Source organism: Rhinolophus ferrumequinum, chromosome 16, assembly GCF_004115265.2.
Source record: "Rhinolophus ferrumequinum isolate MPI-CBG mRhiFer1 chromosome 16, mRhiFer1_v1.p, whole genome shotgun sequence".
NCBI classification, from domain to species: domain Eukaryota; kingdom Metazoa; phylum Chordata; class Mammalia; order Chiroptera; family Rhinolophidae; genus Rhinolophus; species Rhinolophus ferrumequinum.
In genome coordinates, this window is record NC_046299.1 from 61,600,217 (window position 1) to 61,614,885 (window position 14,669).

The following is a 14,669-nucleotide window of genomic DNA, read 5'->3' on the forward strand; positions in this document are numbered from 1 at the left end:
CATCACACCCCTTCCCTCCCTGTCCCCCCCGGGCTGTGCAGACACCCAGGCCCTCTATGCCACCCCAGAGCAGCTCTTAAGCCTCCCACTTCCTGTGCCCTAGTGCTTCCCCGAGGGTGAGAGGCCTGGAAAGCTTTTCCCACCTCCATCCATGCCAGCGAGGTGTGAAGAGCAGTGCATAGCTCTGTCAGTGCAGAGCTGTGAGCGAGGGCCCCAGGTGCCACAACACACACTCAACCCTTTCAGATCTCCCTGGCATGGTGGGTGGGAGTGGGGGTGGGTGGGAGGGGAATGAGTGTGATCTCCCATAGACCCCCCAGGCCAGGCTGAGCAGAAGGATGGCTGGGGCTCGTCCATGGAATCCACGGAGGCTTGCCAGGCAGAGAGCTGGCATCAATGCCCATCCAGGGCTCAGGCCATCCCTCCACGAGCAGCCCCTGTGTGAGGACATCAAGGATCAAAACACGCCCAAGTGAACTGGAAGTCCTGTCCTGCTGGCGTGTTGGGGGAGTCCCACATTGTTTACTGGTTACAGTGGCAGGTGGGGGTGGGGTGAGGGGTGACACATGTCTACTCTATCACCCTTCCCTGCCCTGCTCTCTGGCATGCCCACATGTCTCAAGACACCCTCTGGCTTCCAGGTCAGTGTTGCCATTGGGAGGTAGAAGACCAGAAAGCAGGAGACAGAGAGGAGGACAGTGGGAATTCACACCGTGAGCTCTGCTCACCATGGCACCTCTGCCAGCGGGCATGTCCCCACCGAGGCTCCAGCTCCCACCCATGAGAACCATCTCTCTGTGGTACCCTGCTGAACAGCCCCAGGCCCTGGGGTACCAGCACCGCCTTCTTCCTACTGTCCGTCCAGCCTTGGGCATGGCAGTGCAACCGGCTGTTGCTACTCTGTGGGTTGCCTCAGTGTCCCCTCAGATCGGCTTCCACCACCTATTGCACCTCCCTCATTCTGTGTGTGTGGGTGAATCACCTGATTCAGTAGGTCTGGAGCATTTCTAACAAGCTCCAGGTGACACTGATGTGCCTGGTCCTCGGGCCACATTTTGAGAAGAAAGGACCAGGGAGATTTTTATTTTTCTGATACAATATGCCGAGCACTCTGCCGGGCAGTAAGTCACAAAGGTGAAACAAGTAGACCTGTTTACGGACCACAGCGGGAGACAGACACAATCAGCTGACAGTCACTATAAATGACACTATTGCGAGGGCTCCAAATGATGGGCAGGAGGCTGTGAACAGGGGGTCCTCAGGATGGCTTCCTGGACTCCTTGTGGAGGTGGTGTTAGAGCTGAGACCCAGAGAAGGGGCAGCGGAAGTTGTCAGCAGCAGCGTGTGAGCAGAGGCTGGTGATAGAGAGACTGTGTATTCTGTGGTCTGAGAGGAGGCCAGCCCAGCTAGAGCCCAGGGATGAAGCTGTGGAAGCTCAGGTCCCCCAGGCACCGAGCTGGTTCCTCCTCCTCCAGCAAGAGGGGATGCACCTGAACTCGACTCCCCGAATCCGTGTGCTTAGGCCTCTCTTTGCCCCAGGGCCTGAGTCCAGCTTTCAGTAAGGTCTCCAGGTGCTGGCAGCTGGTGCTCAGACACCTCTCTGCTCAACTGGCAGCTACACCCAGACTGCCTGGCGCCGGAGTTTGGCTGCTCTTTTCCCAAAACAAGGCTGTTCTGGTCACACACTACAAAGGGGCAGGAGCAGTCCTTGCCCTGGCACAGCCCCCTGGTGTGATGGCAGCCTGGCGCACGTACGCAGACACTGAGGGGGACAGCATGCCTCCGCGTGCTGACCTTTGCTGTTTTAGTTTCCCCAATGAAACCCACTTCTTAACCCCATATGCCAGTGACATTGTAGTATTTCCTCCACCCCCTCACACATTAGGGTTTTTCTATGTTTTAAGAGCAGCAGAAGCCACTGAAGCGTTAAGCAAGGGGTTGTCTGACAGAATTTGTGTTTCCAAACACCATTAGGGCTGCAGCATGAAGAATGGGCTGTAAGGAGAGGGGCAAGAGACAGGGGAGAGCATGGCGGGAGGAGCTGTGTGAGGGTAGGCCACCCTGTTAGCAGCTCAGGGGGCCCTGGGGCCGTGGGTGCACCAAGAGCCAGTGGCTGGCTCTGAGTGCTGAGGTCGCGGTGCTGGGAGAGGAAGAGCCGCTAGGCCTGTCTCTGAGGGAGCAGCCATTAGCCGAGGAAGCGGGGAAGGATTTGTAGAGCCATTCCCTGTTTGTCTTGGCACTGCAATTCCTGGACGGAGTGGGGCACATGGGACTATTGGTGGGGCAGCCAGGAGGGCCATCAGGAGGCTGGACCCCACTCTGGGCCACAGCTGGGAAGAGACCCGAGGGGAAGAGTGGGGAGTAGAAGTGGGGCTTATGGGCAGGGACACAGCTGGGCGCCTGGGCAGACAGGAGCTGCCTAGTTTAAGGCGAGGAATGGAAGGCCGGGGCTCCCCACCTCACACCTGTGGCTTACAGCGTAGACAGCTTGGGGAGTGGTGGCCCGAGGGAACAGTCCACCACTCTGTCCTTACAGGCTGAGCAGCACACAGCCCTCCTGGCTCAGCCTGGACAGCAGGCTCCGGGCCGGTGTGGGGTGCAGAGGAGAGGAGCGTGAGGGCCCTGGTGGGCCCTTCCTAGAGGACGTGGTGGGAACTCAGGCCCTGAGGAAAGTCAGCATCACCCCTGAGGGCAGCTGTGTGTCAGCCATAAAGAAAGGACACCTAAGCAGAGATGGGCCTCCGAAGGCCCCGGGCACGGTGTGTTCAGGTCCCCGGGCCTTTCGGCATTGCTTTGAGGGCTTGGCGCTCTGGGTATGTGGTCCCTCCGTGGCTGTTCCATTGACCATCATTTCAATCTGGTGCTGGCTGCCTCACCTGCATTCTCTCCTAATTATCACGTTGGAAAGTGGAATGGGAGGAACTTCGTGTTAGCTCAGAATTGCTCCCAGCGGAGAATAATAGGTAACTGCCCATCGTGGAAAGCCAGCAGTTAGCAAGTCCATGCTGGGCTTTGAGAGAAAGTGAAGCCAGTCCCTCAGCCTCACCCGCTGCCCAAGGTGAACCTCTGAGTCGAAGACCTGGAATGGAAGAGAAAGTGCATCTGAGCTGCACATTGGCCCCTGTGGGAAGGGAAGCTTCTGAGTGTGGGTACAGCCACCCCGGCCCAAATCGGCAGCTCTAGAAAAGCTGTGAAGACTGGAGGGGACCCCTGGAAGAGAAGGTGGTATATCTCTCCACTCCGGGGCTCCATGCCTCAGGACACAGCTCCCGGGTATGATGTCCCTGGAAGCCAGCAGACACCCCCTGGAAAGGGTACTCAGCTTCCACCCTCCCCACCTCTGGGGCTCGAAGCTTCTGCTCCTGCTACCTCTTCCAAGGGGGCAAAATGCAGACCTGGGGTCCCCTCCACTTCTGACATTCACTTGGGCCAGGATTACTGGCCTGGGTGATCTCCGGGTCTCTATCAGCTTTGCGTTTTTGGTGGTTTTGTTTGTTTGTTTTAACATTTATACATCAATAAAAAAGTTTATTATCAAAAAACAACAAACAAAAATGCTTTGTGATCTGATCTCACCTGATTGTAAGATCTCTCTCCATATATATCCTGGCTCATCCTCAGCTTCTTCGTCTGTGAAATGGATGACCAGTGTTGGTTCTATGCAGGGTGGTTGTAAACATGCGATGGGCTTATATGGGACGGATGTGAAGGTGGGGTGCCCTGTGGAAAGGGGGAGTCTGGGCTTATAGGTTCACCTGCCCACTGGACAGCCCTGGGGTTTTGGGGGACAGCAGAGGCTGTTCTTGAGCTTGTGGAAGAAAGAGCCTGGTCAGAGGGGAGGACAAAAAGCCTTCTGCCCAGTGTCCAGGAGTCTGAGCCTAAAATTTCCCCTCAAACACACACACACACACACACACACACACACACACACACACACACGCCACCATCATCAGGGACCTGTGTCTGAGGGGGTGGTGGCACCGAGCGACTGGGCATGTGTACTCCCAGTCCTACTTAAAGGTGGGGACAGACCCTGTGGCTGTGAGTCACCATAACTGTGACACTGTCTTTTTCTTTGTGCTTCACTGGACACAGAGCAGCCACCAGCCCAAAGCTGGGTCCACACTGGTTGTAGGAGCAGGAGGCCAGCAGACTGGGCAGGGTGTGGAGGAAAGTCGGGACGCTGGGCGCAGCTAACATCCTCAGTGCTCTGTGCTCTTGTCTTCTCTGTGGGCTCAAGAAAGGACCACCCCACCTCAGGATGAACCCTCCTTCGGGGCCAAGAGTCCCACCGGCCCTGGCCCAGGAACCCAGCTGCATGGCCAGCCCGGCCTCACCCAGCAAGTGGGACAGCTCCCAGAGCAGCGCCTCCAGCCTGGACCAACCTCTGCCCGTCAGTCCCACGGTAAGCCTGGGGCGAGCATGTGCTGGCATGTAGCCTTCCCTCCCCCATCCTGATCCCTCTCCTGAGGACACACAGGGGCTTTGATCGGGAGATGGAAAAGGCCTGCACTCTGCTGTGAGATCTTGGGCATATTGCTGGACCTCTCTGAGCCTGCCCTACACAAAGAGGCCACTGAAAGAGAGTGTGGGCAACATTTTTCCTTGAGGAGGCCATCTGAGGAATAGAAAGGCCAGCCCTGAAGGACAAGGGGCTGGAATGGCCCAGACCTGTCCTTGACTGCATCCACTCGTTTCTGAGGGTGGTGGGTGCCCCATGGAGCATACCAGAGAAGAAGGCATACTCTGGGTTTCTGGATTTGTCCAGCCCAGAATGAGGCATGGGATGCATTCTGCTGTCTCCATCATTCTAGCCAGAGCCTCAGGGCCATACCCATTAACTGGAGGAAGGCTGAGGGCACCGTCAGGATGCAGGGATGCTGGCCTAGGACCTGGACAGGATGGGAAGGTTCCTGTAGCTAGAGGGGTATAGAGACTAAGAAAGGAGCTTGAGAGGGAGGTGTCTTTAAATCTCTTTATACTGGTTTCAGTGTCATGACCTCCCTGCAGTGACCCTGGGAGGCCTAACCTTTCCTTTTAAAGGGGAATTCTTTCCCTCTCTCTCATGCCAGCCCTACCCTGTTATACTCTGGGGCAATACAACCTCTTTGAGTCTCAGGAGGGGGTGAGACTCCAGAGGAGAGGGGCTCCACTGCCCTCCACCGCCCGAGAATCGAGGGCCCTGGAATGCCATTGCTGACTGTCTTGGCACCTGGGACAAGGCCCATATAGCAGAGAGGAACCCTCCTAAGAGTTGGCTCTGCCATGTCCCTCCTTGCCAGACATGTGTCGGTCTGTCCAACAGGAGATCTGAGCCGGCTCCTAGAAGACTTCTGCCTCTGTGCCACGGTGTAGGAGTTTGGGCTCAACTTCAGGGAGACCTACATTTCCATTCCAGCTCAGCCACTTGCTAGCTGTGTGGGCAAGTGACTTTGGCACTCTGAGCCTCAGTGTCCCCACCTGCCCTACCGGGAACACTAACCCTCCTTTCTCAGGGCTATTTGAAGGTGACAGGATTCGTGATGCCCGTTTCTCTGTCTACCCACAGGCCCCCGGGGCTCAGGCGGCTGCCTGGGTCCCCTTCCCCACAGTCGATGTTCCGGACCACGCCCACTACACTCTAGGCACCGTGATCCTGCTGGTGGGGCTCACGGGGATGCTGGGAAATCTGACAGTCATCTATACTTTCTGCAGGTGCCGGGTTGGTGGGGCTGGGGCCTGGGCACTGAGGGTGGCCAGCCATGCAGAGACAGGGCAGGAATGCTGGCACTAGCTCTGTAGGGCACTGTTGAGCTTGGGCAGTTAGGCCAGGGCCAAGCCCTCACTGGTCTTAGGCCCAGGCCTCTATCTTTAAGCTCAGGGAAGGGGCTGAAAGGTACTCCAGGGCAGTTCAAGTGGCACATGTCAACTGGGCCCCAGATGCAGCCTCTGTATAGGGTGGTAGTCCTTAGGACACTTGGGTCTTTGCCAGTTCTGCCCTGCTCTCAGCTCACCTCCACCATTATCTGCCCTGGTGAGAAGCTTCCCTCTGCCTCAAAGAGCAGCCCTGGCACCAGGGCCCTGAGTCCTCAAGCCCCTCAGCAGCTACCCCTTCTTTCCACACCTGCCCTATTCGCAGGCTGAGTGGCTGAGACAGGCAGGCAGACAAGTGAAGCCTTGGCTCTGTCACCTGTTAGCTGAATGACCGTGGGCAAGTCATTTATCCTCTTGAGCCCATGTATCTTGTCTGCAAACTGGAGTTGTATTGTACTTCATGGAGTCAATGTAATGATTAAGTTCATGTATGTGCAGTGCTCGGCAGATGGATTTGAATCCTGGCTATGCCGCTTACTGAGTTTTGTGATCTGGAGTGAACTACATTATACATGGGAGCTCAGTGTTCTTATCTGGAAAGTGGGCGGGGGAGGTAGATGCAAAGATGGATTATTACAGGAGACGAAGTTTGTGAAAATGCCTGGTCCATGGAGCAGAATCGCCAGCTCCATTGCCCTTTGCCACCCCCGAGGGTGACAAATGAAGACAGCTGTGCTGAGCAGGGCCCAGACCGTAATCCTGAAGAAGGGGAATGAGGACGGTGCCTGAGAAGGAAGGAGGCACAGTCTGGCTACATGGGAAGAGGAGCCTAGGGAGAAGCCACTCAGGAGAACTTGGCCTGGAGGGGCTCAGAGAAATGAGGGTGTGTCCAAGGAGAGAGAATGGGCCATGCAGAGGGTGAGAAGAAGTAACGGATGCCCCCCCAAACCAGCTTCTGCTGGGCTGAGCAAAGCTCTGGGGAGGCATTGCTCTCTGCTTCATTCTGAGGGAAATACCGTCAAAAGACAAGGGTCTCACTTCTCAGGCTGCACTGCTGGGCACCAGAGCTGTTCAGCTGGTACTTGCCGAGCAGTGAGATGGCCCAGTGGCTCATGTCTGTGTGCCTGGGCCTGTGTGCACATGTGCATGTGTGCATGTCTAGTGCAGGGCTGCTCCCCAACAGAAGCACCTGCTGACAGCTTCCCACCCCTCACAGGAGCAGAGGCCTCAGGACACCTGCCAACATGTTCATTATCAACCTTGCGGTCAGCGACTTCCTCATGTCCTTCACCCAGGCCCCCGTTGTCTTCGCCAGCAGCCTCTACAAACGGTGGCTCTTTGGGGAGGCAGGTAGACACTCACGGCTTCCTTTTGCTGGAGGGGGGAGGTTTGTGGCAGGGGATGCCCACAGTGCATGGTGGCCCAGAGAAGGAGGTGATTTGCTCTTCCTTGGCAGAGTGGGTAGCCGCTCTCATCCCATCAGTGAGCAACAGGAAAGACTCAGATTGCAGTCCTGAGGACTCTGCCAACCTCTGTCAAATGCAGAAGTAGGCCGGGTGGAGAGGGGCTCAGCCTTCTTTTCTTGAGAGGTGAGGGCTGGAGCTGAGTACAGGCCATCCCCAGATCCTTCCTCCCCTGGGGTACCTGCTGGGCTCCCTGCCAAGGGCTGAGGTCAGGAAGCTGTGCCCACAGGCTGCGAGTTCTATGGTTTCTGTGGGGCTCTCTTTGGCATTACCTCCATGATTACCCTGACGGCCATCGCCCTGGACCGATACCTGGTGATCACACGCCCCCTGGCAGCCATCGGGGTGGTGTCCAAGAGGCGGGCGGCGCTTGTCCTTCTGGGGGTCTGGCTCTACGCCCTGGCCTGGAGTCTTCCACCCTTCTTTGGCTGGAGTAAGTGGGCTGGGGGAAGCAGGGGAGGGGAGGATAAAGTCTGGGAGGGATGGTTGGTAGACATGGGTTGACCAGCTGGCAGGAGGAGCCAGGAGACTGCCTGAGCCTCAGGAAGATGGGCATTTAGGGAGCATGACTAGCAGCAGGGGAAATTGAGACATCAGCTATCAGAGGATGACCTGGGCTCCCATCCCTCGATACCGAGGGGAAGACCATGTGGTTCCAGGGTGGTGGGAAGTAACAGGTACGTGCTGAGCTTGCAGTGAGTCAGACAGCAGGAGTTAGGCTGTGAGGCCTCAGCAGTTAGGAGGGTCAGCAGCAAGGCAGCCGCCCTTCTGAGGCAGGACCAGGGAGCTGGCTGAAGCCCAGGGAGGTAGGACCCTGGGGCTCTGGTGAGGGCTCTACTCCAAACTGGCAAGAACCAGCAGCAGTGGGCTTTGCCACTTGTCTCCTGAGCTGGTGCCCTTGCCAGAACTGGCTTAGAAAGCTCCCCTCCACGTGCCCCAGCTTCCTCACTTCCCTGGGCAGGGCTGGGGCTGGGGCCAGGGTTTCAGGATCCCAGACCCCACCTCCAAAGCCCCTGCTGGGTGAGGAGCCTGAAGCAGCACTGCCCAGACACTGAGCACCTGCTCCTGGCTCCCAGGTGCGTATGTGCCCGAGGGGCTGCTGACCTCCTGCTCTTGGGACTACATGGACTTCACACCATCGGTCCGTGCCTACACCATGCTGCTCTTCTGCTTCGTGTTCTTCCTCCCTCTTCTTGTCATCATCTACTGCTACATCTTCATCTTCAGGGCCATCCGGGAGACGGGCCAGTAAGAGCTGGGCATGCAGGAGGGGCTAGATGGGGGTGGCGTGTCCCTGCACCAGAGGCTCACGTCCGCACCCACCCCAGGGGTATCCCAGCTCCAGATGGGCAAAGACACGCTGAGCCCCTGTGCTTGTGGGGTAGGTGTCTTGAGACCAGCACAGCCTGGTGCCTAGAGAAATCTCAGGAGACAGAGTCTTCTTAGGACGGAGCCTTTAGGCGTGTCAGGGGGCCTGGGGGGCAGAGAATACATTGCAGATGGAACCACAGGGAGACTTCTTAGGCTTGATATAATGGAGAACTTTCTGGGTTTCAGGGCTGCCTGCACTGGAAGGGATGGCCAGGTCCAGGGAGGCTCCCTGACAGTGGCCATGACCCTGTCACTCACTGCAACCCAAGTGGGGTCAGACCCAGACTCTGCATCTTTCCTAGGGCTCTCCAGACTTTTGGGGCCTGTGAGGGCCTCAGTGAGTTGCCCAGGCAACAGCAGCGGCTGCAGAGCGAGTGGAAAATGGCCAAGATTGTGCTGCTGGTCATCTTTCTCTTCGTGTTGTCCTGGGCCCCCTACTCTACTGTGGCCCTGATGGCCTTTGCTGGGTGAGCAATGGCTAAGGGGCTGGGGCTGGGGAAGAAGGGGTGGGGGAGGGGGCCCTGGGGCAGCCTCTCCCTTTCCAGCCCAAGTTCAAGCCAGCCATCCTCACACACTAAGTCTAGCCTCACAGCCTTCTTTTCCCCCTGCTGTGAGATGTTTCTTCCACTGGAGCTGAGCCTGCCTGGTTCCTGAAGGCACTAGGACACAGGCTGGGGGAGCTCCAGGCCACCTTGGATTTGGCCTGAGGGGCTGAAGGGTTCCCAGGTCCTTCTAGATCCCTTGGGAATACATGGCTCTCCCTGAGGTTCTAGTACTCTCTTCACCTGGGCACACAGCCAAGGGTTCTGCTCACCTCCTGCCCTTTAGTCCTTTGTGACGAGTGGCTGGGGACTTTGACATTTGCAGCAGTGCGGATGTGGGCCAGATTTCAGAAACACTTTTGAGACAGGGAGAGCTATTAATCCTTGGAAGCATTTGGGTATGAGACCTTGTGTAGGAATGGTCCCCTGTGGGCCCCTCTGTGAAGTTACCCTCAGGGAGCCAGGGGAGCCATGGGCATCAGGGTTGGAGTGGGGCATGGAGATCGCTGAGCAGAGGGCCAGGGCCATTGGGGTTGGAGAGGGTTTATTGTTGGCAGCATGGGATCCAGTTTTCCTCCCAGTTCCCCCTCACCGGCTCTCTGGGTTCCCAGTCACCTCACATCAGAATTCTCCCTGGTATTGAAGTCTGTCCCACGGGGCTGACGTGGCCGTGACAGTTTGGGCCAGGCTGGGCTCTGCCACTGGTAGGGCCTGGCCTAGAGGAAGATTCCTGAGAGGGTGGGTGGGCTGTGGGGTCTCTGGGGAGGGCCCGCTGGCAGGGGGAAACAGCTTCTCTGTCCTAGGTACTCGCATGTCCTGACGCCCTACATGAACTCGGTGCCAGCCATCATCGCCAAGGCCTCTGCCATCCACAACCCCATCATTTACGCCATTACCCACCCCAAGTACAGGTGCAGACCTCCTCCAGGGCCAGGTCCCCAGGCCCACCCTCATGGTCATGGGGGTCCTGGGCCTGTGAATGGCGGTGGAGGCCACCATCTTTCCTGTCTCTTGTGTACGCATTGGGCGGGGGCCTCTGGCAGCTGGGAGCAGCCAGTGATACTGGGTGGGGTCTAGAGCCGATGTGACCCCTTTGCTGCTTCAGCTTTCCAGGGGGCTCAGCTTGGAGGGATATCAGGGCAGTGTCCGGTCCTAAGTAGGGATTTTCGGAGTCAAGGCCAAAAGGCAGCCATGATGGCCCATCAGCAGTGCTGCCCCCTAAAGAAGAAGAAGCCCCCAGACAGCAACATCCTGGAGAGACCACAGCAGGGAGAGCTCAGCTCCACGTCAGGGGCCCTGGCAGAGGCCCAGGGATGGTTCTGGCCCTGAGTGCCCTCTGCTGAAAGTCCCAGCACCAGGCCTCTCCCACCAGAGGGCCTTCAGTGCTTCCTTTTGCCTGGTGGTGTCAGTAACTCCCCGCCCTGCTGAGGTCAGCTGCAGGCCTTAGCCTATCCAGCTCAGAGGTCCCCATTTGCAGAGATGTGGCTTGGGCTAGCTACTTGGGGGCTGGAACCGATCACCTGGCTGAGCCTGCTACCCTAAGGCTCTCCCTCCATGGCCCCAGCACCTGCCTGTCCATCCCCAACCCTATGAGCCTGTCAGACTCCGTCACCCCAGCACCTGTCTCTCCTTCCTCATCACTTCCCATGACTCCTAGTGTCTTTCTGTCCGTTCCCATTACTGCATGATCTCTCTGTCTGTCCTCATAACCCCAATGTCTGAACCTCCCTATTTCCCCAGTGGTTCTCTATCCATTCCCATTAGCCTTGTAGCTGTCTGTCCATCCCCTCTGCTCTAACCAGATGTGCTGTCCCTGCAGAATGGCCATAGCCCAGCATCTGCCCTGCCTGGGGCTGTTGCTAGGTGTGTCAGGCCAGCGCACTGGCCCATACACCAGCTACCGTTCCACCCACCGGTCCACACTGAGCAGCAGCCATACCTCGGATCTCAGCTGGATCTCTAGACGGAGGCGTCAGGCGTCTCTGGGCTCTGAGAGTGACGTGGTAAGGATGCGGGGCCCTCCCTGGCTGGCCATCCCTTCCTCAGCCAGGCTAGTCTCTGGGCAGGGCTGCTTCTGAGACTCAGAGACCCTCAGGACCCTGGGATGCTGGAAGGAAGAGCCCCTCCCAACCTCCCTATGGCCTTTCCACGCATCATCCTCCCTGACAGGTAAGGGCACTAGTGCCAGAGAGGCAATGGGTGGACCCAAAGTCACCCAGCAGCAAAGCCAGGACTGAACATGGCTCTTCCAACTCCAGGCCAACTCTTCCAGGCTGGCACTATTCTTTAGACGCACAGATCAAAAAGACTAGCATTTCTGGCCCCAAATGGCCTCCAGAGAAATAGACAGGAGCCAGCTCAGGACCCCTTGCTATCAGCATTAAGCCCCCTCGTCCTGGAAGCCTTGAAGAGCCCATAGGATACAGAGGAAGGGGCACCGGCCTTGGAGTCAGGGGACCTGGGTTCAAGCCTCAGCTCTATCATACGCTCACTGTGTGAGCTTGGGCAGGTCACTCGCCCTCTCAGGCTCTATGTCCTCCTCTGAAAGGGAAAACAGTCGCCTCTACCTCCAAGTCTGGTGAGGGTGCCCGTGGGTGGATGCGGACCCCACCGTTGTCAGTCCTGGGACCTATCAGCCTGCCAGCCCTTCCTTAGGGCCTGGAGCTGTCATGCCCCCTGATGTCCCCAGGAGAGCTCCCGCAGCCTGGGGTCCTTCCCCAGCCACACTCAGCCTCCTCCGTACTGTGCTTCGGGGCCCACTGTGGGCCTTGCTGAGAGCCTCCACTGACCTCTTCCCACTGCGCCCATCCCTGGGAGTCTCGGTCGATGGGCCGAGGAAGCGGCTGTCACAGGAACTGTAGTAAAAGACATCAGAAGGGAATCTTACCTGTTAACAGAGGTCTAGACCCTCATGAAGATAGACCCATCCCGTGTGCTTTAGACAACACACACACACACACACACACACACACACACTCACAAAACACTGGCACATTCACTCAGTTTGCAGAGATTTGGTGACTAGAACCCGACAAACAATGTCATGGGCCTCACCCCAGCGAATATCTTGGGGAGGATGGAGAAAGGCCGGCGGGAGAGGGGGCAGGAGCAAGACTGCAGAACGCCATCAACAATGACTCTCCCATCTCCCCAGGGCTGGACAGACACGGAGGCAGCAGCTACATGGGGGGCTGCCCAGCAAGTGAGTGGCCCATCGCCCTGTAGTCTGGGCCTGGAGGATGTGGAAACGAAGGCCCCTCTCAAGCCCCAGGGATCTGAAGCAGAGGCTCCAAGGAAGGTGATTGGGCCTAGCACCTGCCAATCTGTAAAGGGTAGAGAGACAAGGGGCATGTAGCCCAGAAAGTGGCCAGGAAAGGAGAGCTGGTTCTCTGTTGGGCAAGCGCAGTGCCCTGTGAGACTTACCTCTTCCCGGCACCTCCCAGCCTTCCCTTAACTGCCTGGAAGGAGTGGGGGTCTGTGACTCCCAGGTGTTCTGAGTAGGCCTGAGTGGTCTGTGACTGCCCCTGAGTGTCTGTGTGTGTCAGCGTATGACTGACTGTACTCAGGTAACCAGTGTTGGTGGCTATGCTGTGCTATACGTGTTTGCAGGTGTGTAAGAATGTGTGACCATGTGCCCGGCACATGCTCTCTGCCACCACAGGCGTGGGACTGAGTGTGCCCCAACATGTCTGCTCGAAGCTGTGCGTGTGACCAAGTATGGGTGGTGTGTACCTCTCGGTGTGATTGGAGACTGGGCATACATACCTGGTGGGGGTGCTGTAAGCTGTGTGTGTGCTCGCTGTGAATGCCCTGAGATTAGGATGTCACCCAGAATACTTGTGGCTATTAAAAGAAGGCCAGCTGTCAGCCCAAGTGCCTATGGAACGGAATGTCGATGGCGATTAGAGAAGGCCATATTCTGGAACGCTGGAAATGCCGTGGGCACAGGCCCTAAGGTTGCCCCTCCCCCTTACCTGACAGCTCCCCACCCGGCCCTCCATTCACACCTGCACAACACCCCCAGCTCCTGGGCTGTCAGCGGCTGCCCCAGCAAGCCCAACGCCAGAGGCACTTTCCCGCCTTCCTTTCCTAAGGCTGCTCCCCTGTGTGTCTCAGAGAGGGGGAGCCCAGGGCTCAGATCAGTGTCCCCATGAGCACTTTTCCATGATGCTCCAGCCCCAGGAGGGTTCACTCCCCAGCTCTGAGCCTGGACACTGTGCATGGCCACAGAGGTCCAGCTGTGCCCTCCAGGCTGGTGAGGCAATGACAAAAGGCGTGATGACTGTCCTGGGGGGTGTGCTCGGCTGGGCTGGGGCACTGGGCAGAGAGGGATAGCACATCAGCAGTCACCTAATGTGTGATAAGCACTGCCATCAGGGTATTAGCGCACGGGGTGCTGAAAGCAGAGACAAGTCCCTGTGGGCTCCCCAGGGAAGGTGGAGGTGAAGTAGGGATTGCTAGACAGGATGGGGGTGCTGAGAGGTCCAGGATGAGGGAACAGCTTGTGCGAATGCAGTAGGGCACAGGGGAGCTCAGTGTTCTGGAATAAAATGTTGCTCTGTGACCTCAGAAGCAGCCAAAGGGATCCTGGGAGCTGGCAGGGGGTTGTGGGAGAAAGTAGAAGGGCAGGAGGTGGGAGGAGCGATGGCCAGAGGCATCTCCAGGCATGGCACTGGGGGACAGGGAGCCCCTGGGGGACTTAGTCGGGGCCCTAAGCGGGGCTGGGTCAGCTTTGCAGGGAAGCTGGTCCCCTCTGCAGTGGCTTGGGAAGGACAGGTTGAACAGCATAAGCTACAGAGAGAAGACCAGAGGAAGCCAGTGCTGTAGGGACAGGCAAGGGATGAGGCATTTTCGGCAGCAGGGGGAGGGGACCTGCCAAAGAACAGGCATGTGGAAGAGGAGGGCAGTGGAGACCTGGGTGGTAGGGTGAGGAGAGCTCAGTCTGGACCCCTGGAACCCGAGAGCCTGGGGGACATCCCAGGGGATGTCCTGCAGGCAGGCTTAGACCTGCTGGCTCCATCTCCCAGGCCAAGTTGCCTGCGGTGTTGAAGAAGGCCCATCCCTGACCCGGGACACAACCTGGCCCTGCATGCAACCTCCTTTCACCACTTGGTGACCCTAAACACAGAGGGTCACTGAGAGACTGCTCCTACAGCGACACCCCTTGGGCTAAACAGATGTGTGCTGTTTGTTTTTAGACCAAGGGACAGCTCCCCAGCTTGGACCCCAGGATGTAGGGTAACCTAGGCTCTCCTTTTCTTCTGGGACACGTCCAGCGCCTTCACGCTCCCTCACTCGCACAAACCCAGGATTACCCCCATGAGCCTGTGGGCTTTGGAAGTGGCCCTGTCACCCACGGTATGCTGGATTTACACTCCCCAAACAAGACTCCTGCCCTGCAAAGAGGTCTGCTCTCACTTCTCATCTGGGCGGTCTGCACCCCAGGCTCAGCTTGAAGAGTGGAGCCCAGGCCCTTCTGCTTCCCGGAGCCATCTGCTTC

General features: G+C 57.8%; 1 protein-coding gene across 2 annotated transcripts; it reads left to right on the top strand.

Moving 5' to 3' along the window:
* Positions 1-4,216: 4,216 nt before the first annotated feature.
* Positions 4,217-14,406, top strand: OPN4 (opsin 4). Of its 2 annotated transcripts, XM_033131070.1 has the most exons (11): positions 4,262-4,405; positions 5,549-5,694; positions 6,240-6,275; positions 7,010-7,143; positions 7,486-7,689; positions 8,333-8,504; positions 8,930-9,094; positions 9,973-10,080; positions 10,989-11,172; positions 12,324-12,467; positions 14,368-14,406. In XM_033131070.1, the coding sequence occupies exons 1-11, from the start codon at positions 4,262-4,264 to the stop codon at positions 14,404-14,406; spliced, it is 1,476 nt and encodes a 491-aa protein (XP_032986961.1). The 2 variants fall into 2 exon arrangements, with proteins under 2 accessions (XP_032986960.1, XP_032986961.1); XM_033131069.1 differs by lacking the exon at positions 6,240-6,275 and having other exon boundaries at positions 4,217-4,405.
* Positions 14,407-14,669: the final 263 nt, after the last annotated feature.

Bases quoted from the DNA above. Each gene is read 5' to 3' on its own strand.
- OPN4 (XM_033131070.1), top strand. From the start codon at position 4,262: ATGAACCCTCCTTCGGGGCCAAGAGTCCCACCGGCCCTGGCCCAGGAA. The intron at 7,690-8,332 runs GTAAGTGGGCTG...CCTGGCTCCCAG, and splicing joins TCCACCCTTCTTTGGCTGGA to GTGCGTATGTGCCCGAGGGG. The intron at 8,505-8,929 runs GTAAGAGCTGGG...CATCTTTCCTAG, and splicing joins GCCATCCGGGAGACGGGCCA to GGCTCTCCAGACTTTTGGGG.